General features: G+C 41.6%; 1 protein-coding gene across 3 annotated transcripts in view; it reads right to left on the bottom strand.

Annotated features, from left to right (window-relative positions):
• Window positions 1-6,084: 6,084 nt before the first annotated feature.
• LOC123771516 (probable glutamate receptor) overlaps window positions 6,085-27,878 on the bottom strand; it is a 135,719-nt gene continuing 113,925 nt past the window's right edge. For all 3 annotated transcript variants that reach the window (XM_069313813.1, XM_069313815.1, XM_069313814.1), the window contains 3 exons: window positions 11,872-11,971; window positions 6,709-6,838; window positions 6,085-6,342 (listed from right to left, as the gene is read on the bottom strand). In XM_069313813.1, coding sequence (XP_069169914.1) covers window positions 6,229-6,342; window positions 6,709-6,838; window positions 11,872-11,971 — 344 coding nt within the window. In that variant the 3' untranslated portion in view covers window positions 6,085-6,228. The remainder of the gene's footprint in view (window positions 6,343-6,708; window positions 6,839-11,871; window positions 11,972-27,878) is intronic.

Here is a 27,878-nt window from a genome sequence, read left to right as displayed (position 1 = left end):
CATGTAGCACGGGCTATGGTGAGCCCGTGGCGTCACCTTCACCTCATCCCCAGCTTTATATCTGGCGGCAAAAACACCTTTATGCTTACGGGCTATTCATGCCCGTGCCACCTCTTGGATGACTTAATCTTCACCAGTCTTCATTATTCACCTTGTAATTTTTTTTTACAGTTACAGCCCCGCTTCTGAATAAGGAAAGTCCACTACAGGCTCATCATAGTCCGTACTACTTGCAACTTTTTGTTCAGAGTAGCTGAATCTAAAACTGTCATATTCAATAATATGTTGTTGAATATGACCGAAGAGGTTAGATTAATGATTCTAACACGAATCTTCTCAATATTTATTATATTTTTCTTCACTGTCAATGGTAGTTGAAAAATTAACTCTCCAACGTTCATTTTCACACTTTATTTACGATGGATAATACAACAGAAAATCTTCGTTAGTGTTTGACACAGGTGTCAGGTGTCCCCGCCGGTTTCACACAAAACTTGTGTCTTGGTCCATTAAGCCACAATGTTTAGACGCCACATAAACATTTACCTTGCAGCGTTGTATGACCCGCAGTGCTTATAAGGCCAAGAGAGATGCCCTGGTTGTTCCTCCACACGATGGTTGGCTTACTGTCACTCAACCAGCGCTCACACCGCCATCTATTGTTGTCTCAGTGGTGAGGGGCCAGCAGTATGGTCACCAGGTGGGTCACCCTCCCCATCCTGCAGTATGGTCACCCTCCTCATCCTACAGTATGGTCACCCTCCCCATCCAGCAGTATGGTCACCCTCCCCATCCTACAGTATGGCCACCCTCCCCATCCAGCAGTATGGTCACCCTCCCCATCCTGCAGTATGGTCACCCTCCCCATCCAGCAGTATGGTCACCCTCCCCATCCTGCAGTATGGTCACCCTCCCCATCCTACAGAATGGTCACCCTCCCCATCCTGCAGTATGGTCACCCTCCCCATCCTGCAGTATGGTCACCCTCCCCATCCAGTAGTATGGTCACCCTCCCCATCCAGCAGTATGGTCACCCTCCCCATCCAGCAGTATGGTCACCAGGTGGGTCACCCTCCCCATCCAGCAGTATGGTCACCCTCCCCATCCTGCAGTATGGTCACCCTCCCCATCTTGCAGTATGGTCACCAGGTGGGTCATCCTCCCCATCCTGCAGTATGGTCACCTTCCCCATCCTACAGTATGGTCACCTTCCCCATCCTACAGTATGGTCACCCTCCCCATCCAGCAGTATGGTCACCCTCCCCATCCTGCAGTATGGTCACCCTCCCCATCCTGCAGTATGGTCACCAGGTGGGTCACCCTCCCCATCCTGCAGTATGGTCACCAGGTGGGTCACCCTCCCCATCCAGCAGTATGGTCGCCAGGTGGGTCACCCTCCCCATCCTGCAGTATGGTCACCCTCCCCATCCTACAGAAAGGTCACCCTCCCCATCCAGCAGTATGGTCACCCTCCCCATCCTGCAGTATGGTCACCCTCCCCATCCTACAGTATGGTCACCCTCCCCATCCAGCAGTATGGTCACCAGGTGGGTCACCCTCCCCATCCTGCAGTATGGTCACCCTCCCCATCCTGCAGTATGGTCACCAGGTGGGTCACCCTCCCCATCCTGCAGTATGGTCACCAGGTGGGTCACCCTCCCCATCCTGCAGTATGGTCACCAGGTGAGTCACCCTCCCCATCCTGCAGTATGGGCACCCTCCCCATCCTACAGTATGGTCACCCTCCCCATCCTACAGTATGGTCACCCTCCTCATCCAGCAGTATGGTCACCCTCCCCATCCTGCAGTATGGTCACCCTCCCCATCCCACAGTATGGTCACCCTCCCCATCCTGCAGTATGGTCACCCTCCCCATCCTACAGTATGGTCACCCTCCCCATCCAGCAGTATGGTCACCCTCCCCATACTGCAGTATGGTCACCCTCCCCATCCAGCAGTATGGTCACCCTCCCCATCCTACAGTATGGTCACCCTCCCCATCCAGCAGTATGGTCACCAGGTGGGTCACCCTCCCCATCCTGCAGAATGGTCACCCTCCCCATCCTGCAGTATGGTTACCCTCCCCATCCAGCAGTATGGTCACCCTCCCCATCCTGCAGTATGGTCACCAGGTGGGTCACCCTCCCCATCCTGCAGTATGGTCACCCTCCCCATCCTGCAGTATGGTCACCCTCCCCATCCTGCAGTATGGTCACCCTCCCCATCCTGCAGTATGGTCACCCTCCCCATCCTGCAGTATGGTCACCAGGTGGGTCACCCTCCCCATCCTGCAGTATGGTCACCCTCCCCATCCTGCAGTATGGTCACCCTCCCCATCCTGCAGTATGGTCACTCTCCCCATCCAGCAGTATGGTCACCAGGTGGGTCACCCTCCCCCATCCTGCAGTATGAGGGCCTCGTAGCCTGGTGGATAGCGCGCAGGACTCGTAATTCTGTGGCGCGGGTTCGATTCCCGCACGAGGCAGAAACAAATGGGCAAAAGTTTCTTTCACCCTGAATGCCCCTGTTACCTAGCAGTAAATAGGTACCTGGGAGTTAGTCAGCTCTCAGGGGCTGCTTCCTGGGGGTGGAGGGCTGGTCGAGGACCGGGCCGCGGGGACACTTAAGCCCCAAAATCATCTCAAGATAATCTCAAGATGGTCACCAGGTGGTCACCCTCCCCATTCTGCAGTATGGTCACCAGGTGGGTCACCCTCCCCATCCTGCAGTATGGTCACCAGGTGGGTCACCCTCCCCATCCTGCAGTATGGTCACCAGGTGGGTCACCCTCCCCATCCTGCAGTATGGTCACCCTCCCCATCCTGCAGTATGGTCACCCTCACCATCCTGCAGTATGGTCACCCTCCCCATCCAGCAATATGGTCACCCTCACCATCTAGCAGTATGGTTATCCTCCCCATCCTGCAGTATGGTTATCCTCCCCATCCTGCACTATGGTCACCCTCCCCATCCAGCAATATGGTCACCCTCACCATCTAGCAGTATGGTTATCCTCCCCATCCTGCAGTATGGTCACCCTCCCCATCCAGCAATATGGTCACCTTCACCATCTAGCAGTATGGTTATCCTCCCCATCCTGCAGTATGGTTATCCTCCCCATCCTGCAGTATGGTTACCCTCCCCATCCAGCAATATGGTCACCAGAAGTTCAGACTCAACTTTGGTATAAGACAATCTTGACAAGCTTTAAAATGGACGGACGGTTAACTAGTAAAATAATGCTGTGGCGTCGCCTCTCGACTCTGTGGCGTCGCCTCTCGACACTGTGGCGTCGCCTCTCGACTCTGTGGCGTCGCCTCTCGACACTGTGGCGTCGCCTCTCGACACTGTGGCGTCGCCTCTCTCCACCAACGAGGAGGCGACAAACCACACGGCACCTCGGATGCATTTCCGACCGTTCCTTTCATATAAAAGGGGTGACGCCGAGGAAAATAAGACTCGCGTCCCTACCAAAATTTCTTTGCAATTTCGTCCCAACCCTAAATTTCTTAGGCTATTAAAATCAGCTTTTCGAAAATCTGGCACTTTAACAGAATTTTCTCCTACTGGTCTATTCCATTCTATGCTAAATCTGATTTCTTTGTGATCACTGTTCCCTAGCTCACTCCCTATTTCGATGTCATTAATTTGTGATTCCCTGTTAGTTAACACTAAATCTAAAATATTATTTTCCCGTGTTGGTTCCTTAATGTGTTGCGTAAGAAAGCAATCGTCAATTAATTCTAGAAAATTTTCTGCTTCACTATTCCCTGTTTTGTTCAACCAGTTTATTCCACTAAAATTAAAGTCACCCATGACATAAATACTGTTAGATCTAGATGCTCTAGATATTTCATCCCATAGGTGCTTTGCTTCCATTCTGTCTAAATTTGGTGGCCTATATATAACTCCTATTATAATATTATTAGCTTTTTCGTTTAATTCTATCCAAATAGTTTCTGTGTGTGGCTCAGTTTTGATTCCCTCTTTGAGACTACATTTCAAATTGTCCCTAACATATATGGCTACTCCACCTCGTCGTCTAATATATCTATCTGTGTGAAATAGTTTAAATCCATTTATTTGATATTCAGCTAATAGTTCTCTATTTTCTACATTCATCCACGTTTCGGTAAGTGCAATAATATCTATTTTTTCTGTGCAGACAGGAGCATTTAATTCGTTAATTTTATTTCTTAGAATTCTACTGTTAGTGTAATATACCCTAAGTGAATTGTTATTTTGAGGCCCTTCTCTTTCCCTGATCATTTTGCCAATTCCTTTCTCCCACAAACACATACTTTTATTACCTCCTTCCTCCAAATCAATTCCCATACCTCTATCTACTAACAGTTTAAACCCAAACAAACACCTCTAACCACTTCTTCCAACGAGTTCGCAACAGCAACAACCCCAGCTCTCGATAGATGCAACCCCATCACGAGCATACATTTCATTTCGTCCATAGAAGTGTTCCCAGTTGTCTATGAAAGATATTGCATTTGATTTGCAATATCTTTCCAGCCGGCATTTGCCACCAAGTGCCCTTGATATCCATTCATTTCCCACTCCCTTTCTTGGAAGAATGCCACATATGATCGGGATTCCTCCCTTGCTCCTAACTAATTCTATGGTTGTTTTATACCTCTGAATCAGTTCCTCACTCCTAACTCGACCAACATCATTTCCTCCCACGCTAATGCAAATAATGGGCTTGTTCCCATTTCCAACCATAATATCATTCATGTTGTTTATAATATCACCAATGCCAGCTCCGGTATAGCAAACCCTTAGCCTGTTCCCCCTATCTCTAGCACAAAACGTTCTATCCAAATACCTTATCTGGAAATCTCCCACAACTAAGGTTTGCTTAGGGGTGGCTAGCTCAAGTGAATACGTGACTAGTTCACGTATTGGAGCTTAGTATGTACACATGTATACACAGCACAACCCCTAACATCTTCAAGGATTTGATGAAATAACCGGAGATAAAATATAACTGAAATAACCGGTGAAATTACCGGCAACACTGGGGACAGAGAGTTGCCGGGTGTACGTGTGGCTCACAGGACTTCCTATACCTTGGCAGCCGCTGGTTGTTACGGCGGCCTCACTGGGCCGGTAACTCTGGTTCCTGTCGTCTCTGTTCCTATAGGGCCATAGTGCCTCTTTCTTCATCGATCCAACCCAAAGTCAGGGCGAAGTTATCGGGAACTGAGCAGTAATAGACACCCAAACCAGGAAGGGGGTTAAACAATGCTAGGCAAAACCATCACTAAGTGTACTTCAAATAATATGTTCAGGTAACTATTTACAACATACACCAAGATATACAGACCACTCAGGGTTCCATCCCCGTGTGCCCTTCTTCTGAGGTACTCACGTCGGCGAGTTAACTTTTCCAGCAATTCACGGGCCAGTCCTCTGCAGTATTCCCACAGGGTCGCAACAGTCACTCTAGCAACACTGGCTGGCTTCCTCTCTAGGCTTCACCACTAACAAGCCTTAACCTAGAGGACAGACTGACGTTCAGTCCGTCTAAGAACACAACTTAGCCACTCCGGGATACCTCGTTACGTCGTCGCATCAACACTAATAGCTCGTTGGTTAATTGGTTACAATTCACTGGCTTCAACGCCCAGGCCCTTCTTGTTCCGACTAAAACAAGTCTTGCGTTCTTCAGGACTGCCCTTGTTGGCTACTCCTGGTGGACCACCTTCCGTCGTCCAATGTACTTCTCACATCAATCACCTCTGAGGAAAGTAATTCATATAGTACGAAGGAAACTGCACCAGATTCAGCGAGACCACAGCCTTCCATAATGGAACACAGAAAATGGGGTCAGGTGCGTTAACATCGTTAACACTGGCGTTAACATCGTCACACTGGTGTAGTGGTTACAATACTAGAGAGCCAGTGGGATAACCTTCTCCGCCTGGGTTTGAATCCTTGATGGTCATTATAGTTAAATATGCATATCAAAAATTATTTTTTTCTGTATTATGTAATAATAGTTGACTAAGTTTTTTTTTCGCAAAAATAGCAAATATGTGAGGAAATTTTTAGAATAAAATGTTCATAATCTATTTTCTAAATATTATTTATTTGTAAGTCCATATAATACTCCATTATACAGTGATAATATGAACATATAGCTGGAATCAATAGTCAGGAGTTTCTGAAATAAACTTAATAGAAGGATATATTGTGTTTATACTTTTCATACAATTAGTAGACACCCAGCCTGTGTTCTCCCAGCTGGAGAACACCGACGCTGACGACCTCCAGCCAAAACACCAGTAAACTGACAGCAACTCCGCTCCCAAGAACCACATACATTCCCTGAAAGACTAGAGCCATAAGAGCGGGAAAACGATGGCGATACAGGCAAGTTATGTGCAGCTGAGAGCTAAGATAAGGGTATTACAATTGTATACTGGACTTGAGACGATGGATAATACAGCTGGATTGGGGACATGGTGGAATTAAGGCCAATTAGCTTCAGGAGGGTTATTAAGATCACCAAAATAATTTAGACACACTAACAACTATACTTTAGTCCTGAAATTAGTGGAGGACAGAACGCAATATTCTATATACATAAACCAAGACGCGAGGTACACATCTCGATGCACAGATCTGGAACAGAAGGTTCTATCTTTGTGCATATATATAAATATTAAATATGTCAAGTAACTGGTGTATTACCCAGAGGTTGGTCAGCGAGAGAGAGGAGCGGACAGTGAACTTCTTCGGGAGGTTGAGGCACCTTGTGGCGTTGGGAATATTGGTCATGAACCACCTCACGAAGGTCCCGGACTCCGCCAGGGCTATAATCCTGTCACAATGAGGCACGAGTTGACTTAATAATTCTAATTAGCATATATTATCTGGTTAAACTACTATCGCAAAATGGCAAAGAGAAAGTTATTTTTTGATACAAAGGTATTCACATAATATATATTTCATTCATGTGGGCCATCGGAGCCTCGACCTTCAGACCACAAAAGGCAGCAGCCGGCCTCTCTACCCATTGAGCTACCGACCTCCACAATCAGGGAAGGACCCCAGAGATACATATCCGCTGTCTAACTGGAACTTTAGGCCTTCCCTGGGGTGCCTCATGGGCACGTAGATGCAAGTTGATCCACGCCCCAGTCATCTCATTTGTTAACCACCGTATCGTGGATATTAAAATTTCATTTACTTGGACCATTAAGGCTCTGATGAGTAGCAACTTATATGACTAGGGGGTGGATTACCTAATACATCCATACTCTAGTGGCACTCCAGGCATAGCCTAAAGTCTCAGTTGGATATCAGATACGTGTTCTGAGGTTCTCCTCTATTGTGGGTGCTCAGTAGCTTGGTTGGTAGAATTATGGTAACCTCACCATATATGTTTTACTATTTCAGAGATATATTTTCCTTTTGGAAATCTTGTTCTGATGAGAGAAAAGTCGTATACCTTCTTCAGTTGTTTCACTTGTAAACACATGTATGAGACACCACCTCACCATCACACATGTAAGGGACAACAACACCTCACCATCACACATGTAAGGGACAACAACACCTCACCATCACACATGTAAGGGACAACAACACCTCACCATCACACATGTAAGGGACAACAACACCTCACCATCACACATGTAAGGGACAACAACACCTCACCATCACACATGTAAGGGACAACAACACCTCACCATCACACATGTAAGGGACAACAACACCTCACCATCACACATGTAAGGGACAACAACACCTCACCATCACACATGTAAGGGACAACAACACCTCACCATCACACATGTAAGGGACAACAACACCTCACCATCACACATGTAAGGGACAACAACACCTCACCATCACACATGTAAGAGACAACAACACCTCACCATCACACATGTAAGAGACAACAACACCTCACCATCACACATGTAAGGGACAAAAACACCTCACCATCACACATGTAAGGGACAACAACACCTCACCATCACACATGTAAGGGACAACAACACCTCACCATCACACATGTAAGGGACAACAACACCTCACCATCACACATGTAAGGGACAACAACACCTCACCATCACACATGTAAGGGACAACAACACCTCACCATCACACATGTAAGGGACAACAACACCTCACCATCACACATGTAAGGGACAACAACACCTCACCATCACACATGTAAGGGACAACAACACCTCACCATCACACATGTAAGAGACAACACCACCTCACCATCACACATGTAAGAGACAACAACACCTCACCATCACACATGTAAGGGACAACAACACCTCACCATCACACATGTAAGAGACAACACCACCTCACTATCAGTACTCAACAATCTACTGAGCAAAGCACTTGTGAAAAAATATGAATATACATGTCAGAGATTTAAAAAATATAATATTACTTAAAATTACCAAACAAAGAAACTTAACGAAATGGTATAAAAGAACTAACAACTTACATTAGACAAAATTAACGTGTAAACCATGAGGTTGAGACCTGAGGTGAATTGTTCACCTCAGGTGTTATCTAACAATAAAAAGTCAGTACAGTGGTCTTTGTTACAGCCCCGCTCCTGTGCCGGGTAAGTCCACTACGGGTTCACCATAGCCCGTGCTGCTTGCAACTTTTTGTTCTAAGTAGCTGAATCTAAAACAACAACAACAGTGCAGTGGACTCACCCTATAAGATAGGGGGGGGGGGGTAACTGATGCTTCACAGTGATCACGTATTGTGAGGAACTTGCCTAAGGGGCAAACCTGTACGGTGACACATGCTCATAGTTTCACCGGTGCTGTGCTGTAGGCATCGTGAAGTGCTTGTTCATCATTTATCGAAATTTACCTCTCGAATCCTAAATAATATAGCCAACACCAGATCCTTTAACATGCAGAGGGGTGGGGGACCTGCTGCATGGGTGATAGCTTCTCCCCCTTATCAACCTAACCTGGCTTTGCGCCCTGGAGAGACCACTCCAGACCGACAACCAGAGCGCATCTCCATAGTCTCCTGAGACTGATGGATGGCTACTACTACTATTACTGAAATTTACTTCAACAAAGAGATTCTGTGGACGTATGATCAGTTTTTCGTTGGTATACTAATGAACGGAGATGAATTCACTAGATCAGGTACAGAGGACGATGGCAAAATTTATGCCAGGAATTAGTACCATTCCATATGAAGAAAGATAAATAAGTTTAATTTACATTCACTAGAAAGGCGAAGAGTGAGGTGTGACATGACTGAAGTGTGGAGTGGATAAAAGGTCATAACACAGCGGGTATTATTAAACCGTTATATATTTCAACTGCAGGGTAGAACACGAAACAATGTATAGAAATAGGATAAGTTTAGGTTCAGTAAGGATCTGGGTAAATATGGGTTCGGGAACAGGGGTGCTGATATATGGAACAAATTGGCGGTGACATACTAGACGTTGCTTTTCTTGTATCTTTTAACCGTTCTTGATAGTATGATAAGTTCTTGTTGATGTCCTTCCCTGTTTCTTATACACTTATATAAAGCTTTCTTATTTTAAGGAAGGTTCTTCAGTCAATGGTCATCCATTTTAGATCATTATTATTCGACCTAATCAATTCATACGGTACACTGTGTTCCTGGGATTTAACTGGAATTGTTTTAAATTAATTACAAGTGGAGTCCACATGGTGCACCGCCATGGCACCCGTCTCCGGACTCTCGTGTTGTGGTCTGCTCAATCTTCCCTTCATAAGTAACTCCTCATAACGCATAATTTGCTTTACGAAACTCTGGAACTCTTGCAGAGCTTTCTATCGCACAAGTTTTCAATGTTCTCTTAAATCTAATTGTCTTTATGTCAAATCTAATCCTGGTTTAATTTCATGTTTCCTATTTCAGTGTCATTTACTAGTGTCTTTCTTTGGCTAGAACCAAGGCTAATATATATTGTTTCCTCGTGTTGGCTCTATAATGTATTGTTGAAGAAAGAAGTTGTCCATCATTTCTAAGTTCTTCTGCCTCTGCATTGCCTGTTGTTATGACCTTTGACCTCTTGGTATAGTTCCTCTGCCTTTGCAGTAGTAAAATATGTAATAATGTGGTCTTGCGTATTACAAATGTCTAGGGTAAATAAATCAACTGCTTAATCAGCAAAGCAATATACTTTAAGCAAGGATAACAAAGAAACATACAAACATTCAAAGAAAATACAGGCAGCCAGAAATATTAATGCATCAGAATGAAATGACACCATAAAACTATATATAAGCACTGATCACTATTTTAAAACTTACATGAATAGATGGGTATGCAAATAATGATCTAACCAGGCAATTAGCTATGTTACTACACAATAAACAGGTACCAAAGACTTATCTCCTAACATATCCACCCCAGCCAGCCTTACCCACACGACTAGCTGCTGGAGCATGCACGGCAGGGTGTCAATAGGTTACCAACCAAAAACCACATGAAACCTCTAGATACTCTGCTATCTGAGAGTAATACTTAAGAACATAATTATAACTTCACTAATATGCATAAACTATACTAAAATGCATATAACACTGCTAAGGTGTAATTAAAGAAATATGTACACACAAAAAACAGTAATAATTACAGGGAGTGAATCAGTGACGCTAGCTTGATACACTGCACGCATACTGGATCATCCCAAATATGGTCATCCCCCCATGAGACGCCACGGTCTCCCCCCACAGGAATGAACATGCAATAGCATCAACATAATATCTCATACAAGCACACTACAACATGCTACAATTAACTCAAACATATATATTAGAAAACAAATGGATAGAATGTTTTATTTCAAATAACTGATGAAAGAATAGTGAACATACATGTTTATTATGATAAATGTTAGAATCAAGTATATGGATTCATAACACCTGTTTAAGTGATCCAGTTTATTTTGCTAAAATTAAAGTTATCTATTAAATAAAAATTGTCTTTTGATATCCTAGTTGTCCTTCCTCCATTGCGTCAATGTTTAGTGGCCTATATGTATAACTTTTATTATCGGGCAATCATTATTTTAATTTAATTCTATTCATACAGTTTCTTTATGGGGTTCAGTATTGATTCCCTCTCTGACACTACATCTAAAATGTTCCCTGACATATAGAGCTATTCTTCCTCCTCGTTTAATCTGTCTTTTTGTGTGAAATAATATGAATCCCTTAAAATTATGTTTACCTAATAGGAGTCTGTTTTCTACATTCATCTATGTTTCGGTTACTGCAATAATATATAGTGTTTCTGCGCATACAAAAATACTTAAGAGTCTATAATGTTCCTAATACTCGTAATGTTTCTTAAGTTCACAACATTGTACAGGTAACGTATGTTAACTTATCATTTTTTAGAATTAATACCCTATATTTGTTACTAATGAACTACATTTACCAATCATTTTGACTATTTTAAAAGTCTTTCTAAGTCAACTGGAATCAATTTAAGGTTCTTGAAAATAGTTCTGTCCAAATTTTGGTGTCAATAGCTAATAACAAGTACTTCTCTAAAATCATGTCCATAACTAGTATATATATATATATATGGTGAGCAATACCAAACCCCGAAGACCTCCAATTTGCAACGCTTCCCATTAGTATTTGACTATTTATTCTTACCCTCTGACTCAATTAGAATATTTCAGGCATTTATTAAACAAATAGGTTAGTGAGTGGTTAGATATACAAAGCAGTTGCCTTGTATTAGGCCAGCTAGTGACTCTCTTATTCTTAATTCCGTATATAATAATACACACTAAACCTCAGAAATCTTCATATATTTAAGAAGTTTTCAATATACCTGAAATATGACGGAATATGGTCCTACCTATTTCGCATAGCTGCTACGATGGGGTTGTCCCTTTGGCTTATGACACCAGAAATGTATGATAGAAACCCCTCTCTCGACGTGTAGAAATCACACTGACCTGTTACATAAAGTCCATTAGACACATCAAAGATATATATATATATATATATATATATATATATATATATATATATATATATATATATATATATATGTGTGTGTGTGTGTGTACTCACCTAATTGTGCTTGCGTGTGTGTGTGTGTGTGTGTGTGTGTGTGTGTGTGTGTGTGTGTATGTGTGTGTGTGTGTGTGTATGTGTGTGTGTGTGTGTGTGTGTGTGTGTGTGTGTGTGTGCGTGTGTGTGTGTGTGTGTGTGTATCACGAAAATAAACACGTGATTAAAAATGTGACAGTGTCAGACCACGGAGGAAAATTGAAAAAGGAATTTCCTTAAGTACTTTCGTATATTAATACATCTTCAGAAGGAGTGGTTTTATAGGTCGAGTACTAGACATAAATACACAGGAGAGAATGGTAGAGTGAGGTGAGGTACAATACGTGGACACTGCAGAGGGCCTATTGGCCCATTTACAGACTTTTGGAATGGCAATGGGGAATCCTTTATCGCCATTGCTTTCTAACTTGTACATGGAATTCTTCGAAAAGAAATTTGTTTCAAAAATAACCCCTGGAATCATTCCATGGTTTAGATATGTTGATGATATTTTGTGTATATGGCCTTCAGATGTAAACACAGACGAATTTGTAGCCAAACTTAATGATCAAGTCACCTCTATAAAATTTACTATGGAGACTGAAATAGATAAATGTTTGCCATTCCTAGATGTACTTATTCATAGGGAAGATTTTTCACTAAAGTTTAGTGTCTACAGAAAACCTACGAATAATTTATCTGATGTTCATTATTTTTCAGGGCATAGATACAATGTGAAAAAGTCATTTTTTTCTTCAATGTATCTAAGAGCTCTTTGAGTTGTGAGTCCAGAATTCTTAGACGAAGAGTTTAAGAATATTGATTTGATTGGTCTCAAGCTTTGTTACCCACTGAGTTTTTTGGAAGTTTGCCGTAGCAAAGCACATCGTACATATTATAAAAATATATGCAATGAAAGAATTCGTCCAAAGAATGTGTTATGTTTGTCATGTTCACAGAAAATGGTACCATCCGTTTTCTATGTGCGGCGGCTGAGACGCCAGGAGGAGGTAAACAATAGAGCGTACAGGACGCCCGCCAAGCTTGGAAGCAGCTAGTCATGTATCACTTTAACCATTAAAGTCAGTAACCAAGCAATGGCTTTACATCAACCCTACAATCAAGACTTCCTCAGTAACACACAAACACCACATTGGCGACGAGGATGAACTGGGAACGCAGGTATTTTGTTCAACTTCAAACAAGGAAGGAGCATGCTGTCTCGTCCAGAGGAGGAAGGAGAAGTCGTGCTGTGAGCACCATACTCAATGCTGTGTGCTAACCAATGCTTTGTGCTAAACGATGCTATGTGCTAACCAATGCTATGTGCTAACCAATGCCATGTGCTAACCAATGCTATGTGCTACCCCAAGCATGTGCTGACTCAAGCTGTGTACGAGTAATCTGCGTGCCGACGCCGTGTACGAAACGACGCTTTGATGTGTACAAAATCTGATGTTTTGGTTACGAAACGACGCTTCGCGCTACAAAATTCTTCACACTGAATTGACTGCTGTACCAACTGCTGTACCAACTGCTAACTACTGCTGTGCCAACTGCTGACAACTGCTGTGCTGCTGTGAGTAGGAACAACACATGTACACAAGGGCTAGGTAAGAAGTCAGTTGCTGCTGTATTGTGCTCTGCTGTTAACTTTTTGCATTAAAATGCTTGTGTGCTTTGCAAAATTAAAGTAATTACAGTGAATTCTTGACTAACATATACAGTGCAGTAAGTGTTTAATATTCTGAGGAACATTTTAAGTGATAAGTTTACTTTTATTCAGTAAAAATGGCAAATATACCTCAGTTTCCTGCATTTGATCCTGACTGTGACCAGACAAACCTGTCACAGAGGTGGGTCAAATGGCTTAAAAGGTTTGAAAATTTGTTGATAGTTTCTGACATCAAAAGTGCTGAAAGAAAGCGAGCCTTTCTACTTCATTATGCAGGTGATAGAGTTTGTGACATCTTTGACACACTGAAAGACACTGGTGGTGCCAAAGATTATGACATTGCCAAAGCCAAACTAACAGAACATTTCAAACCAAGGCAAAATACTGCAATGATGTTAGTGCCTTGTGCTTGTGTGTTAGTGCATCACACTTCGATGATGTTAGTGCCTTGATTGAATCTATTGACAACAATTTCTCTTTTATTATACTTACTGAAACATGGTTGAAAGATGATACTACTCAACTCTTTAACATGCCTAACTACTCAGCAATCCACAACTGTCGTCAACTTCAGAGAGGTGGTGGCACTGCTCTTTACTACCACCAAGAACTAACATGCTTAAAAGAAATTAGAACTAGAGACTGCTATGGGGAGTATATCTTCGCCAGCTTCAGAGTCAAGGGTGCCGAGTCTATCCTGTCTGTGGGTGCAGTTTATAGAATTCCTAACACTGATGTGTCCGAATTCAACTCAAACCTTAGAAATCTAATACTTGATAACAGACTGAACAAAAACCACCTAATTATCGCAGGGGACTTTAATATTGACCTCTGCGAGCCAGAACACCCTACTGCTGTTAGCTTCCTCAACTGTATGAATTCCTGCTTCCTCATACCCTTAATCACTAGACCTACTAGAATCACTGATAGCACTGCCACGACTCTTGATCACATCTGGACAAATATAACCTCTCCGCTTACTTCAGGTATAATCACCGATAGCACTACAGACCATTACCCCACATTTCTCTTAACTAACATTAGCAAACCACCTCTTGAGTCAAGAGAGATACGTTTTAGACTACACAATGAAACTGCTATAGACAATTTTATAACTGCTACTGATAATGTCAACTGGGAGTCCGAGTTAGGTAACATTGAGGACATCAACCTAGCAGTTCAATCTTTTCTTCAAATAACTCTTAGCCTTTATAATACCCACTGTCCTATGCTTACAAAACAAGTCACAACCAAAAGGCTTAACAATCCCTGGCTTACAAAGGGAATACTTAAATCTATTAATAAAAAACATGACCTTGAGAAAAAGTATAGGTTAGGGATTGTCTCCAAAGAATTCTCAAAGAATTACTCATTATTGCTATCTAAGATAATTAGACGAGCCAAAACTAAATACTACGAAGATAAATTTACCCAAATAAAGAGCAACATTAAACAAACATGGAGAACAATTTCACAAATATTGGGATCAAAGAAGTCTTTAAATAAAAAACCGACTCTCCTGTCTAATAACGATGGTCAGCTTTCAGCCTCTGATTCTGCTATTGAGTTCAATAGGTTCTTCTCTTCCATTGGTTCATCCCTTGCTAATGATATTCCATCTTCCAGTACTGACATTAAGGACTATCTTACAGGGAACTATCCCCAGTCTCTGTACCTAAAGCCTATTAATTCCATTGACGTCAATGAGATAATCCTTTCCCTTAAAACCAAGTCTGGTGCCCTTGAGGAGATACCAACTTTAATCTACAAAAAAGCCTCCAGATCTTTAGCCCCTGCTATTGCTTTGCTCTTCAACAAGTCACTTGAACTCCAAACCTTTCCAGATATTCTAAAAAAAGCGAGAGTAACGCCTGTCCACAAATGTGGTGATCTCACAGATGTTAACAACTACAGACCTATATCAATCCTGCCAAACTTGTCAAAAATTTTTGAAAAACTAATCTATAAGCAGCTTTACTCATATCTAGCCAAACTCAATATACTTAGCCCTTGCCAATATGGCTTCAGGCCCAAAAAAAGCACTAACGATGCACTTATTAGAATGCTTAACTCGATTCATACAGCTCTTGATAAAAATTAGTTCCCTGTTGGGTTATTTGTGGACCTGCGTAAAGCTTTCGATACTGTCAACCACCAAAACCTTCTTCTTAAATTACATCATTATGGTGTCAGAGGACACTCCCTACAATACCTCAAATCCTACCTTACTGACAGGCTCCAATGTGTTTCTGTGAATAATACAATTTCTCCCACCCTACCCATCAACATTGGTGTTCCCCAGGGCAGCATACTTGGCCCTCTCCTCTTTCTCATCTACATTAATGACCTTCCAAATGCCTCCCAACACCTCAAACCAATCCTATTTGCTGACGACACAACCTTCATTTACTCCAGTCCTGATCCCCTTGCTCTAAATGCCACAGTAAATACTGAGCTAAATAAAGTCCATCTGTGGCTAACTGCCAACAAACTCACCCTTAACATTGACAAAACTTTCTATATTCTGTTTGGCAATAAATCCTCTAATCAAATAAATCTCAAAATAAACAATACCCAAATTTGTAACAAATTAGATGGCAAATTCCTTGGCATTCTCATTGACCACAAGCTGAATTTCCAGGGACACATTCTAAACATATCAAAAAAAGTTTCAAAAACTGTGGGCATTCTTTCTAAGATCAGATATTATGTACCACGCCCTGCCCTGGTGACTCTCTATTACTCCCTTATCTATCCATATCTCAACTATGGTATTTGTGCTTGGGGCTCTACTACCCAAAATCACTTACGTCCTCTAATTACTCAACACAAAGCTGCTATTAGGACAATATCCAATTCTGGCCTCAGACATCACTCGGTACCCCTATTCAAATCCCTGAATGTGTTAGACATTAAGTCACTGCACATTCTCTCATGTGTACTATACATATACAAAACGCTAAATTGTAATGCCAATCCTGATCTCAAAAGCTTCATAGAAGGTTGTAACAGAACCCATGAGCACCACACCAGAAATAAATACAGTTTTGATATTCCTAGAGTACGACTTAATCAAACCAGAAATGCTCTACAAATCAAGGGGCCCAGGATGTGGAATGACCTTCCCAACCATGTTAAAGACAGTACCTCTCTCAACCAGTTTAAGGTAAAAACGAAGCTATACCTGATAAATTCCCTGTAACCTACCTTACCTCTCTATTGTCAACCCATGTATGTTTTTTTTTTTTTGTTTTTTTTTGTTTTACAAATCAACGCTGTTTTAATGTAATTTTCAGTAATAATTTGTAATTGTATTTGTGCTGTTTTTTCAACAATGTTCCCCCCTCTTTTACCTCTATTTTTATTTGTACTCAACGCATTTTTTTTCTTTTTACCCATTAGTTTTAAGCTTTAGTCAGTAGTGTTTTTTCCCGCCCGAAACGCTTTGCGTAATAGTGGCTTTAGGCATTGTATGTACTACCTCTTATCTATAAAGCCAACAAACTTTGTAAAATCTCTTTATGTATGTACCTTTGCCTAAATAAAAATTATTATTATTATTATTATTATTATAATGGAAATTATGCATTTCAGGAGAGCCAGACAACTCTCTAATGAAACCGTTGATCTATACCACACACGTCTACAGGGTTTAGCAGCCCATTGTGAGTTTGCTGATATTGACAAAGAAATCAAACAGCAAATAATTGAAACATGCACATCTACACGTCTTCGTCGAAGAGCTCTAGAACTTGTTGATGATGAAAGTTCTCTTACCAAGATACTGGATATGGCTCGTCGAATGGAAGATGCTGCACGTGATGCTCGTGTCATGGAGTGCAGTGCCAACAACGGTTCTGCCACTGTTACTAACAGTGATGAGGTATGTAAGGTTCAGGGAGGACATCGTAATCAAAGAAGATATCATGCCAAACCTAACAGTAAATTGAGCCGAGAACCACGTCACAACTGGGGTCAAGGAACGAGACTCAAGCAGTCACAACGACCCACATCAGAGGGTGTCAACAATAAATGTTACAATTGTGGAGGAGACTACCCGCACCAAGGTAATGTTTGTCCTGCTCAAGGTAAGAAGTGCTATGAGTGTGGAAAACTAGGTCATTTTGGTGCTATGTGTCGTTCCGCACTAAAGAAACCACAGTCAGTGAATAAAAGCACTGTACGAGGATCAGGTCATAGGGGTCGAGGTGGTAAACACAATATTGCACCTCATATCCAGAATGTTAATAATATACAAGACAACATTTCATTACAACCAGTCTCAGATGACAGTGAATGTGATTATACTTATGGAGTACAAGCAATCACAGAATGGAATGATCTTCCAAACAACCCAGAGACATGTGTATACATTGCTGGTATTTGTCTCAAAGTTCTCATTGACACTGGATCAAACATTGACACCATTGCTGAGTGCCACTATGAAAAATTTAAAAAACAGTTCCCAAAGCTTGAAAACTATGATGGCAAAGCCACTGCCTATGCTTCAAAGGTAGCCTTGCCAGTGATTGGAACTTTCACTGCAGAGATTAAATTAAGAATGCAATGCTCATTACTACATTCCATGTTGTTAGGAATGCAAAGGAGTCTCTACTCAGTTACAAGACTTCAACCAAATTGGGGCTACTTCAGCTTTCTAATGCTGTAGCAGTGGAATCTGCAAACAATGTTGATGGTATTGTTGCTGAATTTTCTGATCGATTTAAATCCATAGGTTGTTATACTGATAGCAAAGTACATCTGCATATCAACCCAGATGTAATTCCAGTTGCCCAACCACATCGCCGACAACCATTCCATACTCACAAGAAAGTCGATGCCGAACTGGATAGGCTGATGGAACTAGATATCATTGAACCAGTAACAGGCCCAACACCATGGGTAAGCCCAATTGTCACTCCACCAAAGCCGAAGAATCCAGATGAGATACGCATTTGTGTGGACATGCGTGTTCCCAACAAGGCAATAATGCGTGAACGCCATCCTACACCCACTGTAGATGATATGATCTACCGCTTGAATGGTGCAACTGTATTCAGCAAGTTAGATTTAAACAAGGGCTATCATCAGCTTGAACTTGATGATGAGAGTCGCTTCATCACAACGTTTACGACACATCGAGGTATGTATAGGTACAAGCGCCTGAGTTTTGGTATCAACAGTGCTGCCGAGGTATTCCAGCACATCATCAGCCAGGTATTGCAAGATATACCTAATGCTGACAACATGTCTGATGACATCATTGTTTATGGCCGTACCCAAGCTGAACACGACAAAGCTCTTCGTGCAACATTGCAACGCTTACGAGAAAAGAATTTGACGCTAAGCCGAGCAAAGTGAGAGTTCAATCAACATAAAAATGAATTCTTTGGACATGTACTTAGTGACAAAGGTCTGTCTCCAGATCCTAAGAAAGTTGCAGATATCAAGAATGCTGCACCTCCTTCAACGTCCACTGAAGTACATAGTTTTCTGGGAATGGCAAACTACTGTTCTCGCTTCATTCCAGATTTTGCTACCATTACGAAGCCTCTACGTGAGCTCCTGAAGAAAAATGCATCATGGTACTGGAGCGATATCGAACAAAATGCATTTGATGCTGTGAAAGATGCACTAGTAGAGAATGCGACTGCTGCGTATTTTGATCCATCAATGGACACCGAGTTAACGGTGGATGCTAGTCCTGTTGGTTTAGGTGCTGTTTTAGCCCAACACAAACCTGGTCAACCAGATTCCAGAGTAGTAATTGCCTACGCCAGCCGTTCTCTCACAGATGTTGAGCAACGATACAGTCAGACAGAGAAGGAAGCTCTTGCTCTTGTATGGGGCTGTGAACACTTCAATGTGTATCTGCTTGGTGCACCCTTCACCACGATAGTCACTGACCACAAACCGTTGGAGACCATCTTCAATAATCCAAAGTCCAAACCACCAGCTCGCATTGAGAGATGGGCTCTTCGTCTGCAACCATACAACTTTACGGTGAAATACAAGCCGGGTGCAGGCAATCCCGCTGATTACATCAGTCGACATCCTGCCAACAGTTTCACCATCACCAAGCATCAGCAAGTTGCCGAGGAATATGTACACTCTGTAACCTGTGATGCAGTCCCTAAGGCTCTTACTCTTGATGAAATCCGTACTGCAACCCTAGAGGACCCAACTCTGCAAGCAACAGTGGATGCATTGACTAAGAAAAAGTTTCCACGCATCCCACCCTCAGGAGTTGACCAAGATGCATTCAAAGCATTTGAACGCATCCAGACAGAATTAAGTGTTACGCAACAACGCGACACCGTGCTGCGAGGTACTCGTATCGTCATTCCAGCTGTTCTCCAGCAACGTGCTCTGAAGCTTGCACATCAAGGACACCAAGGTCTTGTTAGGACCAAACAGCTGCTACGAGAAAAGGTGTGGTTTCCTGGCATTGGTCGTCAAGCAAAGGATATGCATGATGCCTGTGTCCCTTACCAAGCTGCAGTGGATACTTCAAGACCAACACCTCTACAACCTTCACCACTACCTGCTGCACCATGGACGGAAGTATCGATGGACTTCTGCGGACCTCTACCATCTGGAGAGTACTTGATGGTAGTCATTGATGATCACTCACGTTATCCAGAAGTAGAAATCATCACTTCCATATCTGCAAAGGCTGTCATCCCGAAACTCGACAAGATCTTTTCAAATTTTGGCATTCCTGAAGTTGTCAAGACGGACAATGGACCGCCATTCAATGGACAAGACTTCGTCAACTTTGCTGAGCATATTGGATTCAAACACCGCCGTGTGATGCCACTACATCCTCAAGCAAATGGAGAAGTTGAGAGATTCATGCAACCTCTCATGAAAGCTGTACGCTGTGCTCATGCCGAAGGACGATCCTGGAAACAAGCTATGTATGTTTTTCTCAGGAACTACCGTGCAACACCGCATGTGCAAGTCACCTGGTGAACTTTTATTTGGGCGTCCTATGAGAATCGCACTACCCGTCATGCCAGCCAAGGTAACGGATAAACGTCTCGCTCAGAAGGATGCACTAGCCAAGGGCAAAATGAAAATTGCTCATGATCAACGTGCAAAGGAACAAGTCATAAAGGTTGGAGATACTGTTCTCGTTAAAAAGAAAAAAGAGGGAAAGTTAGATATGCCGTATGATACAAAACCATATAAAGTGATTAGTGTAAAAGGAACTATGATAACAGCTAGTAATATAGATCATAGTATAACACGTAATATAGCTTATTTCAAAGTGATTCCAACTAGGGTAGAAAATGATGAAGTGCAAAGTCGTGCAAAAGCAAAGTCGGAGAAAAAGAAAAAGAAAAAATGAGTTATAACTCAATAAACAATTCATCAAGGGATGTTATTGTATTTGGGGACTCTCGTCCTAAACGTCATGTTAAACGCCCTACACGATTTGATGATTAATTGTATTCCTATGTAATGCAAAGTATTTACTTGTTATGTTGAACTAAATTTAATATTGTTTGAATAATGCAGATCTCTCATTCAATATTTTGTAACTTTGTATTACAGTTTCTTTCATGTTTGTTTAACATTGCATATGTATCTTTAACATTGAAATCCTTTGTGGTAAAGATTAAGTTGTTTAAATTCTTTGTGTGCTTAATTAATGTTAAATGTATGCAATATCTCTTGATGTGTTAATAACTTACTTTGTGTTAATAATTTTGCTTTGTGCTACAAGCATGGTAGACATCCTGTATTCATTCTTTTTAAAGAAAAGGAGGGATGTCATGTTCACAGAAAATGGTACCATCCGTTTTCTATGTGCGGCGGCTGAGACGCCAGGAGGAGGTAAACAATAGAGCGTACAGGACGCCCGCCAAGCTTGGAAGCAGCTAGTCATGTATCACTTTAACCATTAAAGTCAGTAACCAAGCAATGGCTTTACATCAACCCTACAATCAAGACTTCCTCAGTAACACACAAACACCACAATGTTTACCATATTTCTCGGGTTTGAGAAGATTGTCAAGGCCTTGAAACTTTTTAATATACATGTATTCGTTTAGCTACGAAAATACACTGTTGGTAAGCTATTAGTTAGGAACAGCCCTCGTAGTGATAATTGTGTAATTTATAAAATACCTTGTAAAGACTGTAATAAGTTCTATGTTGGGCAAACATTTAAAGATTTGAAATGTAGAATTTCGCAACATAAATACTCTGTAAGACATGGCCAATTGTCTAATGCTTTGTTTGTTCATCTGTCAGGAGATGCTCACCAAATTGATTGGGAGATGGCTTCTTCAATAACGAATTGTAAAAGCACTTATAACAGAAACATAATTGAATCTGCTTTGATACAGATCAAAAACGAAAGTAATTTGAACATCAGAAGTGGTTTATATAACTTAGATCCATTTTTAATAGATCACTTAAAGGGCGATTTAAGTAGGATCAGTAGAACACATTTGTCTCACTAATTCATTGTAAATATTTACTATTTTATGCTATGATTAGCCATGTGTGGGCCTGTGTGTGGTTGCTGCATCGGATGGGCCAATAGGCCCTCTGCAGTGTCCACGTATTGTACCTCACCTCACTCCGCCATTCTCTCCTGCGTATTTATGTCTAGTACTCGACCTGTAAACCACTTCTTTGGAGATGTATTAATATACAAAAGTACTTAAGGAAATTCCTGTTTCAATTTTCCTCCGTGGTCTGACACTGCCATATATATATATATATATATATATATATATATATATATATATATATATATATATATATATATATATATATATATATATATATATATATATATATATATATATATATATATATATATATATATATATATATATATATATATATATATATATATATATAATCTTTGGACAACACCCACCAGTGGGTCTCGAACCCAGAAAGCACAACTACCTTCCATAACTAGTACGCCTTAACCCACTACACCATCAGACCCTACATAAGAAGTAGAGACTTCGAGATATATATACACCTCAAATATCTCCACTTCCCGAGGGCACTAGACAAGTGAGAGGTTACTCTGCGTTTTTCATCAAGCCACTGTCAATGTGAGAGAACTCGTGTCCATGCCATAACATTTATAGCATGGACATTCTAAGGAATGTCCATGCTATAAATAATAGAATAATATTCTAAGGAAACTACTCCAAGCTTGTACTAAAGAAGCACCCTTCTTGAGCCCGGATGGGCACATGTATAAGCAGGTAGATGGAGTCGCCATGGGTTCTCCCCTAGGTGTCCTGTTTGCAAACTTCTACATGGGTACCATCGAGCAAAAAGTCTTAGTCGACATGAACTTGAAACCGGCCATATACTGCAGGTATGTTGACGACATTTTTACACAGGTACCTGATGTCAGACATCTGCAGGAGCTGAAGGAGGCGTTTGAGCAGAGTTTCGTGCTGCGTTTCACTTACGAGATGGAAAAGGATGGGAAGCTGCCCTTTTTAGATGTAACAGTCATGGAAAAGAGCGGAGGTTTCCACACTGCAGTCTACACTAAGGAAACGAACATAGGAATGTGCCTAAATGCCAACAGCGACTGCCCAGACAGGTACAAGAGGAGTGTTGTTAACACATATGTCGACCGTGCTCTCAGCCACAGCTCAGAATGGAAGCAAGTCAACGAAGAACTCTGTAGGGTAAGGCAGGTCCTAGTCAACAACGGCTTCTCCAATGGTTTCGTCAAAGACATCATAAGAAGGAAAGTGAAACGCCATGCAACCTCTGAAGAGAACTAACACAACACCTATACCCCCTATTAGACTATTTTACAGGAACTTCTTTTCCACAGCTCATAAAACGGAGGAAAGGGTCCTGAAAGATATTGTTAATAGAAACGTTATCCCTACAGACAAAAATCAGAAGATACAACTGACGATTTACTATAAAACCAGAAAAACGGCCAGCCTACTCATGAGAAACTCTCCAGACACAAAGCAGAACGCTTTAAAAGAGACCAACGTCGTCTATGCCTTCAAATGCCCTCTTGGGGACTGTAAGCTCCAAAAAACCCAGTACATAGGCAAGACAACAACATCTCTTTCTAGGCGTTTAACGATGCATAAGCAACAGGGCTCCATTAAGGAACATATAATCTCTTCCCACAACCAAACCATCGCCAGAGAAATCCTAGTAAACAACACAGAAATCATCGATAGATACAGCGATAGCAGGCGGCTTGACGTTTGCGAGGCACTACACATTAAAAAGTCAACACCAGCAATCAACAGCCAATTAATGCACAACTATATTCTACCCACCTCAAGACTCCGCTCCAATATAGAAGCATCAAGAAATATGGACCAATAGGCTTTCTACAATCACTTCCATTCAATACCCATTGTTTCGTGTTCTTCTCTTGTGTTGATGAAATTAATACCCTATTAATGCCACCTCACCCCATCCACCTCACTCAAATGTAGATATAAACAAATCGGAGATGTGTAAGTTCTATTCAGTTGTGTATGTGTAAACTAAAGTCTTTGAAAATGTAATAAGTTTTACGAAACGCGCTCAAGTGTCGCATCAGACTAGAAATAAAAATGAATTTTGGAGAATTGATTTTTGAATTACCACCAACAGTGAAAAGAAATGCACGAAAGATAGAGAAAATTAGTGTTAGAATTATTAATCTTACTTTTTCGGTCATATTTAATAATATATATATATATATATATATATATATGTCGTACCTAGTAGCCAGAACGCACTTCTCGTCCTACTATGCAAGGCCCGATTTGCCTAATAAGCAAAGTTTTCATGAATTAATATATTTTCTCTAATTTTTTTCTTATGAAATGATAAAGCTACCCATTTCATTATGTATGAGGTCAATTTTTTTTTACTGGAGTTAAAATTAACGTAGATATATGACTGAACCTAACCATCCCTACCTAACCTAACCTAACCTATCTTAATAGGTCAGGTTAGGTTAGGTGGCCGAAAAGGTTAGGTTAGGTTAGGTAGGTTAGGAAGTCGAAAAACAATTAATTCATGAAAACTTGGCTTATTAGGCAAAAAGGGCCTTGCATATTAGGCTAAGAAGTGTGTTCTGGCTACTAGGTACGACATATATATATATATATATATATATATATATATATATATATATATATATATATATATATGTCGTACCTAATAGCCAGAACGCACTTCTCAGCCTACTATTCAAGGCCCGATTTGCCTAATAAGCCAAGTTTTCATGAATTAATGTTTTTTCGTCTACCTAACCTACCTAACCTAACCTAACCTAGCTTTTTTTTGGCTACCTAACCTAACCTTACCTATAAATATAGGTTAGGTTAGGTTAGGTAGGGTTGGTTAGGTTCGGTCATATATCTACGTTAATTTTAACTCCAATAAAAAAAAATTGACCTCATACATAGAGAAAAGGGTTGCTTTATCATTTCATAAGAAAAAAATTATAGTAAATATATTAATTCAGGAAAACTTGGCTTATTAGGCAAATCGGGCCTTGAATAGTAGGCTGAGAAGTGAGTTCTGGCTATTAGGTACGACATATATATATATATATATATATATATATATACATATATATATATACATATATATATATATATATATATATATATATATATATATATATATATATATATATATATATATATATATATATATATATAGTTCTATATTGGAGACTCCGCTCCAATATAGAAGCATCAAGAAATATGGACCAATAGGCTTTCTACAATCACTTCCATTTCAATACCCATTGTTTCGTGTTCTGTCTTGTGTTGATGAAATTAATACCCTATTAATGCCACCTCTTGTTCTGTCTTGTGTTGATGAAATTTTTACCCTATTAATGCCACCTCACCCCATCCACCTCACTCAAATGTAGATATAAACAAAATCGGAGATATGTAAGTTCTATTCAGTTGTGTATTTTTAAACTAAAGTTTTTGAAAATGTAATAAGTTTTACGAAACGCGCTCGTGTCGTGTCAGACTAGAAATAAAAATGAATTTTGGAGAATTGATTTTTGAATTACCTCCAACAGTGAAAAGAAATGTACGAAAGATTGAGAAAATTCGTGTTAGAATTATTAATCTTACTTTTTCGGTCATATTTAATAATATATATATATATATATATATATATATATATATATATATATATATATATATATATATATATATATATATATATATATATATGCGAACAAGCCTGAATGGTCCCCAGGACTATATGCGAATGAAAACTCACTCCCCAGAAGTGACTCGAACCCATACTCCCAGAAGCAACGCAACTGGTAACTACAGGGCGCCTTAATCCGCTTGACCATCACGGCCGTCAAAAGGAAGTGATAGCCGAGGCTATTTGAGCCACTTCCCCGACGGCAACTCGGATGGTAATCTTGGGCATAGCATTTCATCAAATCACCTCATTCTTTGGGGCACACGTGAGGAACACAAATGCGAACAAGCCTGAATGGTCCCCAGGACTATATGCGAATGAAAACTCACACCCCAGAAGTGACTCGAACCCATACTCCCAGAAGCAACGCAACTGGTAACTACAGGGCGCCTTAATCCGCTTGACCATCACGGCCGTCAAAAGGAAGTGATAGCCGAGGCTATTTGAGCCACTTCCCCGACGGCAACTCGGATGGTAATCTTGGGCATAGCATTTCACCAAATCACCTCATTCTTTGGGGCACACGTGAGGAACACAAATGCGAACAAGCCTGAATGGTCCCCAGGACTATATGCGAATGAAAACTCACACCCCAGAAGTGACTCGAACCCATACTCCCAGAAGCAACGCAACTGGTAACTACAGGGCGCCTTAATCCGCTTGACCATCACGGCCGTCAAAAGGAAGTGATAGCCGAGGCTATTTGAGCCACTTCCCCGACGGCAACTCGGATGGTAATCTTGGGCATAGCATTTCACCAAATCACCTCATTCTTTGGGGCACACGTGAGGAACACAAATGCGAACAAGCCTGAATGGTCCCCAGGACTATATGCGAATGAAAACTCACACCCCAGAAGTGACTCGAACCCATACTCCCAGAAGCAACGCAACTGGTAACTACAGGGCGCCTTAATCCGCTTGACCATCACGGCCGTCAAAAGGAAGTGATAGCCGAGGCTATTTGAGCCACTTCCCCGACGGCAACTCGGATGGTAATCTTGGGCATAGCATTTCACCAAATCACCTCATTCTTTGGGGCACACGTGAGGAACACAAATGCGAACAAGCCTGAATGGTCCCCAGGACTATATGCGAATGAAAACTCACACCCCAGAAGTGACTCGAACCCATACTCCCAGAAGCAACGCAACTGGTAACTACAGGGCGCCTTAATCCGCTTGACCATCACGGCCGTCAAAAGGAAGTGATAGCCGAGGCTATTTGAGCCACTTCCCCGACGGCAACTCGGATGGTAATCTTGGGCATAGCATTTCACCAAATCACCTCATTCTTTGGGGCACACGTGAGGAACACAAATGCGAACAAGCCTGAATGGTCCCCAGGACTATATGCGAATGAAAACTCACACCCCAGAAGTGACTCGAACCCATACTCCCAGAAGCAACGCAACTGGTAACTACAGGGCGCCTTAATCCGCTTGACCATCACGGCCGTCAAAAGGAAGTGATAGCCGAGGCTATTTGAGCCACTTCCCCGACGGCAACTCGGATGGTAATCTTGGGCATAGCATTTCACCAAATCACCTCATTCTTTGGGGCACACGTGAGGAACACAAATGCGAACAAGCCTGAATGGTCCCCAGGACTATATGCGAATGAAAACTCACACCCCAGAAGTGACTCGAACCCATACTCCCAGAAGCAACGCAACTGGTAACTACAGGGCGCCTTAATCCGCTTGACCATCACGGCCGTCAAAAGGAAGTGATAGCCGAGGCTATTTGAGCCACTTCCCCGACGGCAACTCGGATGGTAATCTTGGGCATAGCATTTCACCAAATCACCTCATTCTTTGGGGCACACGTGAGGAACACAAATGCGAACAAGCCTGAATGGTCCCCAGGACTATATGCGAATGAAAACTCACACCCCAGAAGTGACTCGAACCCATACTCCCAGAAGCAACGCAACTGGT

The sequence above is a fragment of the Procambarus clarkii genome, chromosome 76 (genome assembly GCF_040958095.1).
Source record: "Procambarus clarkii isolate CNS0578487 chromosome 76, FALCON_Pclarkii_2.0, whole genome shotgun sequence".
In the NCBI taxonomy this organism is placed as follows: domain Eukaryota; kingdom Metazoa; phylum Arthropoda; class Malacostraca; order Decapoda; family Cambaridae; genus Procambarus; species Procambarus clarkii.
Note: the sequence above shows the minus strand (reverse complement) of the source record. Positions and strands in the feature narration are given on the sequence as shown.